We start from the raw sequence: 17436 nt of genomic DNA, 5'->3' as shown, positions 1-17436 counted from the left end.
TGGAAGGCACAGGCCTTGTCCTGCCTGTGACAAGCTGTCTGTGACTATGACTGCTCTCCTGGGGACTCCCTGCCAGCAGGATATCTTCCTGCCAAGGGTCACAGTAGCAATTGGGCTGGGTGCGGCCCTGACAAAGGCAGGTGTCCAGCCAAGTGACCTTCTCACCACAGTGTCCTGGAAAAGGAAATGGTTTAGGAAGCCAGGGACCGAGGCTGTGACCAGCTCTCATACCTGCCAAATCCGAGCTGGAAGAGTGTAACCCCTTAGGCAAGCCCTGGTGATGCAACCAGGCTCCCAGAGCCACAGGATATGTTGGAGACAGTTCCATCGCTTGGAGGCACGGGAAGGCTACTTCCAGGTGAGTGACTGGTCTGCTAGACCTCCCACCCTAAACAAGGGGTGGGTTTTGCTAGCACCAATGGGGCACCAGAAAAGCAACTGCCCAGCCCTCCCTGATGCATCACTGCAGGTTTCAAGGACATGCTGGAGCAGCTTAAATCTTCCTTCCATCCCTCCTCTTTTCCTGGTATTTAAAGAGCAGAGCCACCACTGCCATCCAGCTGAGCCTGCCTCAGGGATGGCCCATGCCCTGTCCTGGCCGTGGGAGGGCGGAGGGAGAAAAGAGCACAGAGCTTGGGACCAGGGCACACAAGGACATTCAGGTCAGCTGAGACAAAGAGACTTGTTCAGAGATATCCCTGAAAGAGCCACGTCACTGCTGAGATGGGACGCGGCCTGCGTCACAGCTCTCCCACGTATGTTTTGTCACACCCAGCCATGGCCCCGGACAGCAGTCACAACATGCTCAGTCCTGCCATCTGGCTGGTCTGCATCACCCCATCCTGCCACACACAAGGGTGGCACCTTTAGGGACAGATGTCACAGCAGGTTTTGGCTCAGCTCAGCAGGGCTTATTCCAGACCAGACAAGGCACCTGGGGGCACCCCAGCCCCAGGGGTGCAGGAGCACGGGCTGGCACAGGCAGTGCTCTGGGAGGTACCAAGCCAGGCAGTGCCAGCAGCAGTCAGGGAGCAGGCCACCCCTCTGTCTGTGGGGGCTGGAACCCTGCACTGCACCCCAGTAGCCTGTGCAGCCTGAGCCATGCCCAGATGCTCCAGGGTAGAGCCAGTACTCATAGGATGCCCAGGAGGGGAAAGCAGTGCTAGGATTGAGGCACACAGCTGGGACATACCATCCCCTGCCACCATGGCTGTGGGAGGACAGGGAGGAGGTGCTGCTGGTAGGACATCAGTGGGGCTGACAGCAGGCTCAGGCTTATATTGCCCAGGACAAGAAGGACAGAGGAGGGAGCCAGTGCTTCCAGGTGTCTGGGATAGCAGCCTCGAAGGGGGCATACCTGGAAGAGAACTGAGGCCACACTTTGCAGAGCCAACCCTTCCACATGATCAGGGACACTGTGGGCTCTCCTGTATGGGTGCCCTGGATACCCTGTGCCATGCCCCACATAGCTCCCTGCATACGACCAGCATCACATCCTCAGGACTTCCTGGCTGTGTCCTGGGGACATGAAGACTAGGGAAGGGGATGGCGTAACCCCTCTGCTAAGCCAGCACCTGAGGCTGTCTCCAAGCCCTGAGGGTTATCAGTGGGGGAGGCAGAGGCAGCCCTTCCCTTCATTGCAGCCTTCTCTTCCTGGGCAGCTTCCCTAGTATGGGCAAGTCTGTGGCCAGACCCAGCTCTATGGGGACAGCCAGGCAACCTGGAACAGGACATGCCACTCACATTGAAATTTTCCAAGCAGGCAGCTGCATTAGTCTGTAGTCCTGCAAAGCAGAGGATCCTGTTCCCTATTACTTGCTCCCAGCTGTTTCTCTACAGCAGGGATGCACCAGGGCCTCCAAAACTTTGCTGGGCCGAGGCATCCATGGGCACTGCCTCTGATGCCCGTGAGGACATCTCAGATGGGAACAGCCCCAGGCCGTGGAGCACCAGTCCCACCGCAGAGCCCGTGCTCCCACGCAGCCCCACTAGCAGTCAGGGAGCCACCCATAGCCACAGACTAGGCCAAGGTGCTTGTGCCAGGACAGGAGTGGGGGTGAAAGGGGGGAGCCGGGGCCACACGCTGCCGCGCTCCAGGGCAGGTGAAACAGCAGCTCGGGGCCGCGTGCCACCTCCGCTGTCCCTGCTCGCGGTGGCAGGGACGGCTTAGTGCCTGTGCCCACACACTCCCTGGTAGGTGATGTCGCAGGAGGACGCGGGAGTTGTCACCCCCGCGCTGGATAATCCGAGGAGATGAGAGCAGGCGAGGCGGCGGCTCCGCAGGTGGCTGCAGGAGCGGCCACCCGACCCTTCCGCAGGACCGCGGAGCCCAGGCTGCCGGGCGGCGGGACGGAGGCTAAAGCCACGCGGGTGGCCCGGGGTCGGAGCGACCTGGGCATGCAGCCGTGGCACAGCCGGCGACCGAGCCGCTGGCCCTGCTCCAGCCAGGGAGTTGCATAAGCCCGGGGAGTAGCGCCGAGGCGGCGGAGCGCCGCCGGGGCAGGTGACACGGCCGGCGGCATAGCGGGGCGCGCAGCCCGCCCGGGCGCCCTCGGACCCCGCAGCCATGAGGGCCGGTCCCGGGAGGCTCGCCTGGCCCGGGGCGCGTCCCGGCGATCAGCTCCGGCCAGGGGAACACGTGTGAAGCGGGGCCGAGCGGAGGCGGCCCCGGGATTTGGCACGTTCGCAAGGAGCACTCGAGAGCCCCGGGATGGACGCGGAGGGCCCCGGGCGGTGACGTAAGGACTCGCACGGGCTCGGCTCCACTCGCCAGCCGGCCCCCATGTCCCCGGGGCCAGCGGCGGCCCCGGTGGAGGGAGGCAGGGCGGCGGCAGAGGTAAGGAGCCCGGTGGCGGGCGGCCCAGCCGAGGAGGACCGTGGCACGGGGCGCGGGCGGGCGGGAGGCCGGACTCCTCCTCCGTCGCGGCCGGACGCGAGCGCCAGGCACCCCGGTGACCCGAGTCAGCTCGGGATGCTTGGGACGCCGGCCGGCCCCGCCGCTGCCCGGAGCTGCCGGGATGGCCCTGACCCTGCCCGACAACCCATCCCCGCCGGATTCCCACGTGTGCAAGGGGTCCCCCGCGGGGCTCTGCCCTCCGACGCGGGGCGAAGGGTGCCCGTGGGGTTCTGCTGCCGGAGCGCTCCGGGAAGGGCTGAACCCTTTCCCGAAGGTGTCCGTGTGTCCATCCCGGTAGCGTTGTGATCGGGCTGTCGGGGCAGGAAGAACCGATCACGGGGCGTCCGTCCGTCCAGGCTGCGGGTCCGCCTGCCCGGGGGTCGGCCGACGGGCAGGTGGCGGTAGCGGGGATCGGCTGCCTCCGGGGGTCCTGGTGGTGTTCCCGGCGGGGTGCGAGTTTCCGCGGGAGCTCGGAGGCGGTGCGGATCACGGCGAGAGCCGGTGCTGAAGCGGGTTGGGCTGCGGCTCCTGCTGCTGGCGGGATTCCGGTGCCATCCTGATCCCGGTGCGGTCCAGGCGCCCGTGCGGGTCGGAGTCCCGGTGCCACTACGTGCGGATCGGGGTGCCGGTTGGCATCCTGGTGCCAGTGTGAGTCGGGGTCCTGGTGCCGGTGCCCGCCCCGCCGGTCAGGTGACGGTGGCTGGAATTTGACACCGGTAGCGACGACGGGAGCGGGATGGAGCCGCCGGTGCCCCGCACTGCGCGTCCTCCTGACGCCGCCGCCACCGCACCCCGAGACGCAGCGGGAGCGGCACCGGGAACAGCGGCGGGAGTCGGTGCCGGCGGGGCAGCGCCGGCCCCCGCCAGCGCCCCGCCCCGGCGCAGCGGCGGCGGGCGGCGGGGGGCGGCGGGGAGCGGAGGCGATGCGGGGCAGCGGCGGCCCGGGGGATGGTCCCCACCGCGGGCACGGTGAGTGCGAGCCGGGGTGGCGGGCGACAGCGCCCGCCCCAGCCTGCTGGCGGCCCCGACTCTCGGCGGAGGCTCATACCGGGACTACCGGGGGGACGAGAGGAACCCGCTTCGCCACCCACCTCCCGGCAATACTCGCGGGTCGGTGAGGGGTCTCGGGCTGCCTCCGGGCATGTCCCCCCCGTTTGGCTACCGGGGTGCCGAGCCCGACCCGGCGGCGGGAAGCGCTGGGGGCCCGGCGGGGCCGGGGCTCCCTGCCGGGGCGGGGACAGGCGGTACCCCGCTGCGGGCGCCCGAGGGGCACCGGGACGGACTCTCCCGCTTCTTCCCTGGGCTCCCGCCCGGCCCGTTGGGCACGTCGGACATGTGTGCTCCTCGGGCGGTGGGCAGACGAGAGGCAAGGGGCGGGGGTACTCTATGCCCCCCGGCTCTGCTGTCCCTGAGTTGGGGCCGAGTTTGGTCTCTGCCGTGTGTCCCGTGTGTCCGGGCCCAGTCTTCTAAGGCTTTGCGGGACGAGTGCCCGCTTCTCATACGTGGGATTGATTCCTGAGCCCCGTCACTTCTTCTACCACGGATGCAGAGCTGACAGGGATGCAGGGCCTCCGCCGATGCCCACAGGTGCCCGAAGGGGTCTCTGGGCATCCTCCGTGCTTCCAGGTGGGACCCGCGGCTGCAGGGCTGACACAGTTACTCCGAGAGCCGAGACGCTCACCGCGGGCGTGGGGTACCCGCTAGGCCCGCGTGGATGCACTTTGCGAGTGTCTGCAGCCTCCCCCGGGGGTCTGGCGCAGCCACGGGACATCCTCCCCCAGCGGCCCCTGCACAGGGCAGGCAGCGGGGCTCTCGCCGGGCTTTGCACGAATGAGTGTGAGGTGGCTTGCTCAGGGATTGCATCAATATTGCTGCTGTTTAGCCCCGGGCGGGGGACTCATGTGGTGGGGTCCAGACAGGTGCTCACATGGATGGGCTCAGTTCCGACCCTGGGAAAAAACCCTCCTGTGTCTATGAATCGCCCGGCAGGGCTCTGGCAGCCGTGTCTGCGGCAGATCCAGCCAGATTTCCCCGTACGGGACATGGGGATCTGCAGTGGCATGTGCAGGTCTGGCACCCCCGTGGGGTGCCCAGGTGCTCGGCTCAGCTCTGCCCTCGCTGGACAAAAGCAGATGCGGAGCGGGGCTGCGGGGCCAGGGTGGGCTGCGGTCCAGCGCGCTCGAGGAGCTGCCCCGTGGACGGGGCCCCGAGTCTGAGGAGGCGCTGGTTGTGTTAGTCCGTCTCTTCGGCTCCGGGCTCCCGGTGGCGAAGGGAGGCTGCCCTCGTTCGGCGCCCCGCCGGCAGCGCTGCCGCTGCGGAGTCCGGAGCCGTGCTGCCGCCGGACGGGAGAAGCCTGAATTGCACCGGCTGATGCGTCCCGTCCCGACCCGTCCCGACCCGTCCCGTCCCGTCCCGTCCCGTCCCGTCCCGTCCCGTCCCGTCCCGTCCCGTCCCGACCCGTCCCGACCCGTCCCGTCCCGTCCCGTCCCCAGTCCCCTTCCTATCCCCTGCCCCCGATGCTGGAGCCGAGGGGCCGTAGCGGGCGGCCGGTCGCGGAAGCGGGGACGGGGGTGTCCGTCCCTTTCCAGCAGGGCGCAGGGACCCTCGCCTGGCCCCTCCGGCGGTGCCAGTACCTCCTGAGAAACATCACTCCTGAGAGAGCATGCTTGCTGCTCTGCTGGGATCATGCACAGGAGGGATGCAGTGCCTTTGTGCCTTTCTGTGTACCAGTGGACGCCAAGCTGTGATGTTGGGGTGAATGACTCAGTGAGCCCAGCACGGTGCTCCATACCCTGCTATGTCCCCACAGGACCTGCCTGAGCATCCTGCCCCTTGCAGTCCCACTCATCCAGGCTGCTTGGGAGTTGTGCGTCCCAGCTTGGTGCAGGCAGCAGCCTGGGGAGCCAGCGCGGGGCCAAGGGGTGGCTGCACCCAAGGACCCTGTGCTAATGGTTTTGGAGTTTCCAAGGTCAGGCTCCCACTGTGAGCAAGAAAAACATTCCCAGGGAAGGGCCATGGGAAAAGGCCCCCGCGTGCAGCACTCTCAGCCCCAGCTGCTGCCTCACAGCCCAGCCTGGCATCCCAGGCTGTTCACACAAGGACATGGCTGCATTGCCCCTGAGGAGACGTGCTGTATAAAGGCTGGGTTGCCCAAGCTGCCCAATCTCTTGGAAGGGTTGTTTAGTGTGGTGAGAATGCCTGGTTATGCCAGGAGAGGAGAGGGGTAGGGGTGGGCCATGAATGGGGTGCAGGAAGTGTTGTGAGGTTCTGGAGGGTGAGGGAGGGGGTGGCATGCTTGGCCAGGGCAGGGAGGCATATGCCAGTTCCCAGCCAGCCAGCTCTAAACCTACCCTGTGTGGGCCCTGACCCCAACCTCTGTATTTGCAGCTAGCATGGACCAGCAACAGGGGCCACCAGAGCGAAGGCCTGCAGGACCTGCCACACACCTGCATCCCAAGGTGAGCCCAGGTCTGTCTGGCTGCAATGGCCAGGACTACATGACCCCATCCTCACCCATCCCCAGCTCATGGAGCCTCATTCCTGGTGTGGCGACCCTGGTCGGTGCTGACCCTGCTGTGCTGTGATTCATTGCAGGAGGGGACACTGTGGGGACTCTTTGCCATCCTGTCACTGCTGGCTGGGCTGGCCACAGGCACCCTGCGAACACCACACTGCAACGAGACGCTGGACGCAGCCCCCACGCCACGGGGCATGGCCACTGCCAGCCTGTCTGTGGAGGATGGTGTGGAGACACCACTTGCCGCTGCCTGGAGCCAGCTGTACGGTGCGTTTTGGGACAGGCCTCCCACCTGGGCATGGTAATCCTGTGTGTGGGGCATGGGCAGGTTGGGAGCTACTGTGGGGAGCCCCAGCCTGTGTGGGGCTGTGGCTGCACTATGGGGCTGAGCTGAGGGGATCTCAATACCTGGGGCCCTAAGCTTCATGCTGGGCATGTGGCAGAGCCCTAGAAATTAGAAGATGAGAAGATTCTTGGCTGGAAGGATCTTCCCACACACTCATGCATCCTCTCAGGCACCAGCCATTGCCATGGTGGGTGATCAGGAGGGATCCGTAGGTCACAGCGGGGACCGGCAGGCTCAGAAGAAGGGTGATGGGTGCAGGATAGGTCATGACAGCACCATCTCCTCCATGTGCAGGGGACAACGCGACAACAGGTAGCCCAGGCACCACAGAGCTGGCGGAGGACCTGCTGCTGCGTGCTGAGCGCTCACCGCCAGGTGCCAGCAAAGCCAAAAAGGCGGGGGGGAAACCCCCACGGCGCACCCGTGGGCGCAACTGCCACATCCGCAACCTGATGGTGAAGGTGCGGGACCTGGGCCTGGGCTTCAACTCGGACGAGATCGTGCTCTTCAAGTACTGCAGCGGGTCCTGCCACCGGGCACGCAGCAACTATGACCTGACGCTGGGCAGCCTGCTGCGGCAGCAGCTCATCGCCCCGGGGCCACAGGAGCGGGTCCTCAGCCACCCCTGCTGCCGACCCACCCGCTATGAGGCTGTCTCCTTCATGGATGTGGAGAACACATGGCAGACAGTGGAGAAGCTCTCAGCAGCTGAGTGCAGCTGTATTGGCTGAGGAGGGGGCTGCTGGCTTGGCCCCAGCTCGACACATGCCGACAGACTCCAGCTTGCCACGTGCAGTGTCACTGTTGCTCAGAACAAGGGTTTGCAGAGGCTGCTGGCCCTGTTATTACGTGGCGACAAAGAGCCGAGGTGAGATGGAGTCATGACTGGGGTGTGGGTGGCCAAGCCCACTCCTGCTCAGTGCCAAGCAGCTGGTGCCAGCAGCTACATGGGGTCCTGCCCAGGTGCACTGGCTCAGTCCTGGCAGACAAGCTGAAGAGAGTATGGACCATCCCCACCACTCCCAAAGGTCTGCCAACCCAGTGTTCATCAGCAACACTCCTGCACCTGTGCTCCAGGGGACAAGCATCACCCAAGCTTCACAGGGGGCAAAACCTCCCTGTCCCCTCGGGCACCGTGGGGTCAGTGGTGCAGGGAAGGGGTGTCCCTGAGGGCAGGGATGCAGTGGGGCCAATTTGCATCAGAGTGGAGTGAGGGGGTCTGCACCCGGACCAGCAGCAGCCCCTAGTATCTGCAGGGTGTTCAGTCACAGACACCCATTGGGACCCCCACCCCTGTCTGGTTCCCAGGGTAGTGGCAGGGTCCCCCCGCTGCTCCGTGGTGCTGTGGCACTAAACTATTTATTACTCTAAATTATTTATTTATTGTTCTTGAGCGGCAGCTCCTATTTATGACTTTGGGCCCCCAGAGGCCGGGTGTAATTTAACCCCAGCGCTGCACTGAAGCCCTGGGCAGCGCCCCGTGCACCCCGCACCCTTTTTCTATTATTTGTAAAATTTGAGGGATAAACTCTATTTTTGTACAGTCGCCTTTTCCTGTAGCAATAAAGCGATGGGCTGCACGTCCAACCCCTGCGTGTGCCCGTGATGGGGACGGGGACGGGGGTACCCCTGAGGCGGCAGCGGGAGGGTGCGGAGCGGCGCTGCGGGCGGCTCCCGCGGCACTGCCCACTCCGCGCGCGGTGCCGGTGCCGGTGCCGGTGCGCGGTGCGCGGTGCCGGTGCGCGGTGCCGGTGCGCGGTGCCGGTGCGCGGTGCGCGGTGCCGGTGCGCGGTGCCGGTACCGGTGCCGGTGCGCGGTGCCGGTGCGCGGTGCGCGGTGCCGGTGCCGGTGCGCGGTGCCGGTGCGCGGTGCGCGGTGCCGGTGCGCGGTGCCGGTGCGCAGTACCGGTGCGCGGTGCGCGGTGCCGGTGCGCGGTGCCGGTGCGCGGTGCGCGGTGCCGGTGCGCGGTGCCGGTGCCGGTGCCGGTGCGCGGTGCCGGTGCGCGGTGCCGGTACCGGTGCCGGTGCGCGGTGCCGGTGCCGGTGCGCGGTGCCGGTGCGCGGTGCCGGTACCGGTGCCGGTGCCGGTGCCGGTGCCGGTGCGCGGTGCCGGTACCGGTGCCGGTGCGCGGTGCCGGTGCGCGGTGCGCGGTGCCGGTGCCGGTGCGCGGTGCCGGTGCGCGGTACGCGGTGCCGGTGCCGGTGCGCGGTGCCGGTGCGCGGTGCACGGTGCGCGGTGCGCGGTGCCGGTGCGCGGTGCCGGTGCGCGGTACCGGTGCGCGGTGCGCGGTGCGCGGTGCGCGGTGCCGGTGCGCGGTGCCGGTGCCGGTGCCCGGCAGGGGACGCGCGCGGGCCGGGACTACCGCTCCCGGCGTGCGGCGCGGCGCTGCGGCAGGTCCTGGGCTGCCCGGCCGCGCCTGCGGGACCGCGGGAGAGGCGAGGCGGGGCCGGGGAGAAGCGGAGCGGGGCGCTGGGGCTGCTCGGGGAGTCCCGCGGGCGCCTCCCGGCCCGACCGCCGCGCCGAGCCGCGCCGCCCCGGTGCCGCCGCCCCCGGCGGGGCGGGGAGGCGGGTCCCGCCGCGATGCGGCTGCCCGTGCGCCGCCGCTGTCGCCCGCCCGCCGCCGCCTCCTGAGCGCCGCCGCAGCCATGGAGCGGAGGGCGGAGGCGCCGCCGCCGCAGGGCCTCGACTTCACCGTGGAGAACGTGGAGAAGGTGAGCGAACGCCGCCGGCCCGCCGGTGGCCGTGGCGGGGCGGGGCGGGGGGCTCGGCGGCGGGATGCTGATGCTGCCGCGGTGCTGCGGCGGATGCGGCTCGGGGAGCGGGGGGCACCTGCTCGGCGGTGCCGGGCCCCGGTGCCTGCCCGCCCTGCCGCTGCTGGGCTCCGGGACGTGGGGCTGGAGGGGGAGCCGCCGGGGCAGCCCGGCAGGGAAAATGATATGGCAGGAATGGGAGCAGAAGGGAGGGGTTGTGTGTGTTTCTGACTGGCGTCCTCTCGGTCGCCAGCTGCAGCGCTGGGCAGGGCGAGCCCACGGGTCTGGTCCTGGCTACTGAACCAGCTGCATCAATGTGAAGCCCATTTTCAGTGTCTCCATCAGGCAGGGAAGGAAGGAACTTTTGCCAGGTGCTGGAAATTATTGGCTATTACGGTTGGGAAAAGCTTTCAGTGCATGGATGGCCCACTGATAACCTTTCTAAACCAGGAATCCAACCCCTTTGCTTCTGCTGAAGTTCAAGGTCTTTCAGAATATCTACAGGGCAGCAGGAGTGAGGCTGATTGCTGAAGTTTGGGATCCAGGGAATGGCCATGGTAAACGAAGGCCTGCTGGCATCACACTGTTGCTGGGATGAGCTCTGAATGTGTGACCTGATGTGTGACCTGGGGTTCATCACAGAGACTAAAAAGGGCACCTCAGTGGGCACACCCAGGAAGGCAGCTGGGCAAAAACCTTCCCTTAGTCACCTTGAAGGTGATGGGGGCAGGGCAGCAGAGGATGCATCCCTGAAGGGCAAACAGCAGGTGCATCACTCTTCCACTTACCCTGTAGCCAGACATCCAACAGACATCCATAGCTTGGTCCTCAGACAGTTAGTGGGAATCCCAGAGTGTCCTCATTTTTCCTGTATAAGAATAGACTGAGATCCTTGCCAAAGCAATACTCATGGGCGTGCTGGTGGGCACATTGAATCGTGGAATCATTTAGGTTGGAAAAGACCTCTCAGATCATCATGTCCAATAGTTAGTGCAGCCCTGCCAAGCACACCACTAAACCATTTCTGAAAGCTTTTCACACCCATCCCTCCCCAGTAGGTTGCCTGGCCTCACAGGAGATGTCAGGTCAGGGATGTCAGGTTTGTCACTGGGTGCTGGTTGCCTTTGTGGCTGCAGGTGAGACACAGCCCACCTCTTCCAGGGAGATGGAGACAGAGCACAGCCAGGGGATTAGCTGATGTCTGGAAAATGCTACATTCATGCAACCTTCTGCAGCTTAATCTGCATACATCTAGGGCTGCTGGATGATTTTTCCTCTGACTCCCTTTCTTTTCATCAGACACAAACCGCTCCTTTGTTTGCACCAACAATGAGGCGCACACTTGCCCGGGAAGGGTGGGCAGTGCCAGGGTGGGGGGCACCCGGCGCAGGCTGGGTGAGGTGTGGCTGTGCCGGGAGGCTGCTCATCCTTGCCAAGCTGCTTGGGATTTAGTCTCCAGTGCCTGGGGGGAAGCAGAGATGCCCTCTAGGATGCTTCATCTCCCCTCCCCCAGCCTGCCTCTGCCTTTCCTGATCTCTGCAGGCTTTGCCATCTGAGCAGTGTCCTCTGAAGGTGCAGCTGTGGACTGCAGTGGGGCTCTGAGCTGTTGGTGGGGGGCAGCAACACGGTCCCTGAACAGGGAATAAGCATGGTGTGGGATCAGAAAAAAACACAGAGGTTCAGCAGCATAGAGCATTCCTGTGTCAGTCCTTTCCAGGAAAGTCTGTGGGGTACAAAGTGAAGGAAAGATGGGCTTTGCTGGGAGCAGGGCTGGTGGGAGGCAGGTGGGTAGAGCCGCTTTGTCAGTGGTGATGCTGACAGATGAGTGATGCTCCTACTGGCCTGAGTTCTTCCACCTGCCAGGTTTTGTGCATGCCTCTATTAATAATACTGAATACTGATTTAAGTCAGGGTTTGACTCCACTCTGAGTCAGTCAGTGATAAGTGCTGGGGTTAGGAACAGCTTGAGGAGCTGGTTATCTCATAAGTCAGAGGGCTGAAGCCTTTCCAGGTCCCCTGCAGTGGAGGTCATCATGTGTGGCACTTGTAGCTAGGGCAGTCTGGCGAGACTGTGCCTGTCACACCTTGTGATGGTTTTCATGGAGAAGATTCTGTCCCTGGAAAATCCTTTTGTACCCCTACTGTTGTTTATTTTGCAATGGGGTTTTGCAGGGCTCTGGCAGCCTGTGTAGCTGAAAAGAATCATTGCTGTATTTATGCATAACCAGTGCCAGAGGGAGACACCTCCAGCTGTGAACAGGGGTTTCGGGGACGAAAGAGGGTGCAGGTGCTGGAGGCAGGGCCAGCTGACAGGTCTAAAAACCTGTGGACAGGTGCCAGCTTCAGGTGCTGCACTTCAGGCACCATCTGAAAGTTGCTCCTTGTATTTTTTTGCTCTGTTTTTCCATAGGAAGCTCTCTTGTGGCACAGGAAAGGAGGGGGGCTGCACTGGAGCTGAGCTTCTTTTGATAGGGTTACTGTGTCAGCATCCCCCAGTCCTAGCTGAGAGCTGATTGTCTGTTTTTTGTTTTCTTCTGAGCCTGACCTAGATGCTGCTCTGGCTTCAGCACAGCTAGAGCTGGCTGGCATGGCCACACTGTGCTGGGAGTCCAGCAGCTCCAGACTGGCTCTGCTTCCCCTGCATCTGCTGCTGAGTGGGGCTCTGTTGCTGTGTTTGGAGGGGTTGGAGGGAAGGGAAGGCTGGGAAAGCCAAGGGCTTCAGGCTGTGAGAATGCTTAAGCTTTCATTGCCTAAATGGGACAATCTGGTTTGTGACCTGCATGTGCTGCTGTGTGCCCAGGAGCTGTCCCTGGTGTGACTGACAGCTTGGTGCTGGGGTGATGATGAAGATGGATTGCAGATGCTTAGTCCACACTGCTCTGTCCATCTCAGAGGAGCACTGCACAAGCAGGACTTGTTCCCTGCAATCTTGGTTTCCCTCAGCACTTAATACTGCAAAATTGGACAGGAGAGGAAGAATGTCAGACCCTTTGCACATGTTCTTAGTGCAGCTGAATCTGCTTCAGCAGTATTGCCCTTTTTGAAACAAGAAAAAAGACAGTGCCATTCCTCCGTGAATTTCCCAAGTGCAGGCTCTCGCCCTCTTTTTTTGTCTAATTCCTTCCAGGTCTTTCCTCCCTTGTCCTGCCTCTGATCCTCTGGGGTGTTTGTAATATTTGCTGACGTCTTTTCCCTAGCACATTAGCGGTCTGGCATCTCTGGGCCTTCCAGATTGCCGTGTGCCTCTCTGGAGATGCCTGATGAATGCACAGAGTCTCTCTGGCAGGATGGGTAGGCGGGGTGTCATGGAGCTGACATCCGGAGCCTACCGCAATGGGAGAGGGATGGCTTTGATCACTGCTCCTCTGAGATGCTGAGCCTCGGGGATGTGGCAGCTGCTGGGGCTGCCTTCTGCCCAGGAGGATGGGGAGGAGAAATCAAGTGCATCTGGTTTCTTTGGAAGGGTGTTGCCTGTCTTCAGAAACCTGATCAAGAGAATACTAAAGGGTGAGGGAATGGCATCCTCTGTCTGGTAGCGGATCTAGCACTGAGTCCTTAGAGGCAGCCCGCATGTGTGAGATGCGGCAGCCACACCCGGATGGTAAACTGGGGGCCTTAGGAGGAGACATTCCTCCAGAACTGAGGGAAGCAGGGAGTCACCTCGTTACATGTTTAAGCAAATGCTCTTGCAGAAGCAGATTCCAGCCAGAGCCAACCTTGGCTGGACACTTGGCTCCTTCCTGTGGTGTGGTGGTGATGGGATGAGAGGGCAGCGTCTTGTTGTGCAGTGCTGGTCTGAGCTCCAGAAGGGCCATTGCTGAAGCCTCATCTCAGCTGTAATGTATTATGGCGCAGGAATGGGTGGGATTGGTGCCTGGGCTCCAGCAGAAATTCCTCTCTCAAAGTGCTTGTGTACTCCATCATGGAAGTGGTGGGTAGAAACAAGGGATGGTGGACAGGTATGTTTGGCTCACCCTTGTAACTCATCCTGGGCTTTGCATCTGCAGGGTTTCTCTCTGCTTCTGCTCACCCTTTGCATTTTCAGGCTCTTGCCCACTCTCGCTGGGAGCACACGTGTGTCCCACAGCCCCTGTCCCTGATGGGGACCACCCCCTGCTCTGCAGAGGGCTGATGGCAGTGGAGCAGTGGGAGTGATACCAAAGCTGCTGAGTGGTGTCTGGGCTGCAGCCTATTCTGGACAGCCGAGGACTTGGTGTGGGCAAGCTGGGCTCAAAGAGGGGCTTCAGAGTGGCAGCATCTTTTATTAGGAGAGGGGAGAAAAACCCTTTTCTTTTGGACTGCTGGCAAAATGTGGGTCCTTGAACAGGAGCAGCATGCCTGACAGCACACGCGAAGCTTTATTTTGCATCCATTTGCTATCCCCTGCAGGCTGCCGCCTTCCCAGGGTGCTGGCTGCTCAGCCTGCCCCACTGGGGCCGGGGGGGCCAGCTGCTGCAGGCAGGGGAGGCAGGGATGATGTTCCCTTCACTTGGCAGAGCCAGGGTAATGGCTGTGCTGTTGCAGGCCTGGAGCACTGACGGTGCGAGTGCGTTCAAGTAGAAAGGACAGCGAGAGACTGCAGCGGAGACATCCCGGGGGTCCTGCTGGAAGGAGGCTGGTGGGTGCCAAGGGGCCGTGGCCACTGCTGCCCCCGCCATGCTGTGGCTGTGGGCACGCTACAAGGAGCAGAGCAGGAATGCATTTTGCAGCTTTCTGTTTCCCCAGCTGTGATGGCAGACCTCACTCAGGGCTGTACCTGCTGTCAGCTCTGTGCTTAAGCAGACTGGCCCTTGGAGGGCGGTTGTCTCCCCGTGGAGTCCCCAAGAACAGGAGTTCTGCTCTGGCATCAGAGCCATGTGTCTGAGGCTTGCCTTGTCACCCCATTATGGCATGGACACAACACCTCTCTGCCTGGTACCCCATGTTAGTGTATTTACGCAGTGCAGTGAAGGAGACAGCCTGCTGGCACTGGGCTCCCTGCAGAAGCTCTGAAGGGTGAGAGCTGGGGGCTCTGGGCTTGTAGCAGATCCTCCTCTCTTGCTCTGCCTGGGTGCAGCCTAAGATCAGGTGCCTTTGCTTGCCTGTAACTCTCCTTGGACTGCTCCCATTCCACCTGACAAAGGAACCAGCGTGGGATCTCTGACCCACATCTTTTGAGCAGGCTGCCCTGCACCAGAGCCACTTACTTGAGGGGCTGATGTTTCTCCAGTGACTAAAGCCTGACTGAGGCTTTGATCACAGCTTTTTAGAGCAGGGAAGAGCCATCGTAATAAGCTAGAATTATTTTCAGCCAAGCAGAGCTGATGTTGGAGGAGGCTCTTCCCTGGCCAAAGGGCATAGCTGACACCAGGCTGTTTACCAGCTCTCACATTACAGGTCTAATTGTGGAGAAGGCAGGTCTGGTGTCAGCCACCCGTTCAAACTGGAATGCACAAAGCCTCCCTGTTAGATGTCACCCGATTTCATGCCTTCTGCTTCTCCCTCTTGGTGCTAATGAGTCCCCCTTGTCATCTCCAGTGCTTCCTAATGGGCCCCAGGGTGCTGGCCAGAGTGGTCAGACTAAAGTCCAAGAGCAGCCGATGCTGGTGCCTGGTCTGGCAGGAGGACAGTGCCTCCTCGCTGAGGAGGAGCGTGCTGAGTGTTCACATGCCCTTCTGCAGGGCATGGGGTCTTGCAGTCCCCTGCCCCACGCTCTCAGCAGAGGATGAGCTCAGCTGATGTGTGTGGTAAGCCAGGGACAGAGCCCAGTCTGCTCCCAGGGGTTTCTTCTGCTGCTTTGAGCTTAGTTAGGATGGGCCCAGTATTTATGCCTTGGAGGTTCTCTGGAAGGGTCTCCCATGTTGTGTAGAGTACTGGATGGGGTGTACTGGGCATGTGCTGCCTTTCCACCTGGTGTCCTGCATGCAGGCAGAAACAGCCATGCTTTTTTCAGGAGCCACCACAACTGATTGCCTTCCAGGCAGAGTGCTTGCAAAAGGGGCTGAGCTAGTGAGCAGATGCTTTTTTCCAGAATATTCATCAGACTTCCAGCAGCTTGTAGTGTGAGCTTTCAGCATTAAATTTTCTTCCCTCCTCTGAATTTCTTTGTGTAATTGGTAGATTTTTTCGTCTTGCCACTCACCTTCTCACCCATGGTGGAGGTTCCAGCATTTCTTTGGGGACCTTTGCTGAAAACCTCCCCAGACTCTGTGCAGGAGGAGCAGGACTCTGAGCTGGTGTTGCTGGGCGTGGACGCCTCTCCAGAGAGCTCACTGGTGATGGTGAGGAGTGCACACAGGTGGAATGTGAGGGATGCAGGCAAGGTGCTGGAATGGTGGTGATGGGAGAGCTGTCCACATATCTAGAAAGCTGGCCCTGCCTGGGAAACCCAGGAAACTTTGCAACCCAACTGCTCACTGTTCATCTTAATGCAGGGGTAGTAACATCTCCCCAGCACAAATGTTGAGGGGAGCAGCTATGATAGTGCTCCCTCTTTGCTATTGTTACAATGCAGCAGCTGGGATTTTTTAGCAGAGCCACTGCTGGAGTCTCTGATGGGGCTGCATGCAGGATGTGAGTGTGCTGGAGGTGTGTGCAGGATGTGTGTGTGCTGGAGGTGTGTGCCAGATGTGTGTGTGCAGGATGTGTGTGTACTGGAGATGTGTGCAGGAGGTGTGTGCAGGGCTGGTACCTGCTTGCACCTCAGCTTCATGTTGAGCTTTTCCTGATTGTTCTCTCCTCTCTATTCAGTTGGATGATCACATGGCAGCACCAGAGGCTGCTGGCTTCAAGCAGATACTGCTGGTAGGATCAGGCCAAGCCAGGCAGCCCCAGCCAGGCAGAGGATGAACCCTCAGCTGCTTCCTAGCAGGCAGACTGTGTTTGCCAACCCCTGCTCTGCTGCCCTGCCATGGTTCCAGTCCCCTGTGGTGCTGTGCAAGACTTGCCCTGCATGTACATTGCTCCTGGGGCTCACTGTGGTGTGCCTGGAGTGTGCACAGTGCCAAGTTTTGCCTGGCAGTTTCCCTGATGTGAGACTGGCATGCAGCAGCTCCGTGGCCAGCACAGGTGAGCAGCTGGGGAGCTTGTGGGTCAGGAACTCAATGCTGTAGGCCAGGGGATGTGTCCATCCTGCATAAATGGTGAAGTCCATGTTTTACAAAGTTTGTGCAGGTTTAGAGGTTAGGGCTCCTGTGTACACATTTTGCCTTGTAATATATGATGCATAGGGATTTTTGTTCTCCCCACAATTTTGTAAGCAGTAGCACCATTCAAAATAGAAGAAATAAATTCATTAGGAAGTGCATGTAAAAATAGAGGGTGGGGAAAGGATGCTGGGCTAGAGAGCATGCAGAGGTCACTGCTCATTTCACCTTATGACAGTGCCCAGCAAGCAATGAAGGGAAAGAGTGGGCTGTCACCATTCTGGGAATCTCAAGTGAGATTTATTTGGGAAGAAAAATAAGCAGCAAGCTCTGATGGGAGCAAGAGACTGAGCTGGTAATGGTTGGGAGCTCCAGCTTCAGGCCTGCTGCAGGATGACTCAGTCTTTAGCAGAACAGCAGGGGTAGAAGCCAGGTTCCTACCCCCAGGAGTGGCTGAGCTTTTAGCACATCTGCAGCTGCTGCTCTGTAGCAAAGTAAATTGTTGCTTTGCTTGGAGGTGACAGTGCTTACCTCTGCCCCAGCAGCTGAGTGATGCTTCCTGCATCCAAGTCCAAAATAACTGGGAACAGAGCAAAGGTTTGGCTAACTACTGAGAGCTCCTGGTCTCCCCTTGGCTTGCTCTGTTGGGATAGATTTCTCTCTCCCATGTCCTGCTTATGTAGGGTTAACCTTTTCTGTGTCAGGATAGATGCTTTAATGGGTCAGACAGGCTGCTGTCCCTCTGCAGCCATGTTGGCTGACTCTGTCTCCTACATACTTCATAACCTCTTTTTTACAAAGAT

At 61.3% G+C, this 17436-nt stretch overlaps 2 protein-coding genes across 4 annotated transcripts in view; both read left to right on the top strand.

Annotated features, from left to right (window-relative positions):
- The first annotated feature begins 3819 nt into the window (after positions 1-3819).
- Positions 3820-7490, top strand: ARTN (artemin). The gene is made up of 4 exons (XM_077785377.1): positions 3820-3865; positions 6284-6354; positions 6491-6680; positions 7054-7490. Exons 1-4 carry the CDS (start codon positions 3820-3822, stop codon positions 7488-7490), a joined length of 744 nt encoding a protein of 247 aa, XP_077641503.1.
- Positions 7491-9353: 1863 nt separating this feature from the next.
- The window catches only part of IPO13 (importin 13), a 31303-nt gene continuing 23220 nt past the window's right edge, over positions 9354-17436 (top strand). For all 3 annotated transcript variants that reach the window (XM_021528232.2, XM_031505549.2, XM_077785374.1), the window contains exon 1: positions 9354-9470. In XM_021528232.2, the coding sequence (XP_021383907.1) occupies positions 9405-9470 (66 nt within the window). In that variant the 5' untranslated portion in view covers positions 9354-9404. The remainder of the gene's footprint in view (positions 9471-17436) is intronic.

Source organism: Lonchura striata, chromosome 9 (genome assembly GCF_046129695.1).
Source record: "Lonchura striata isolate bLonStr1 chromosome 9, bLonStr1.mat, whole genome shotgun sequence".
Taxonomy (NCBI): domain Eukaryota; kingdom Metazoa; phylum Chordata; class Aves; order Passeriformes; family Estrildidae; genus Lonchura; species Lonchura striata.
Note: the sequence above shows the minus strand (reverse complement) of the source record. Positions and strands in the feature narration are given on the sequence as shown.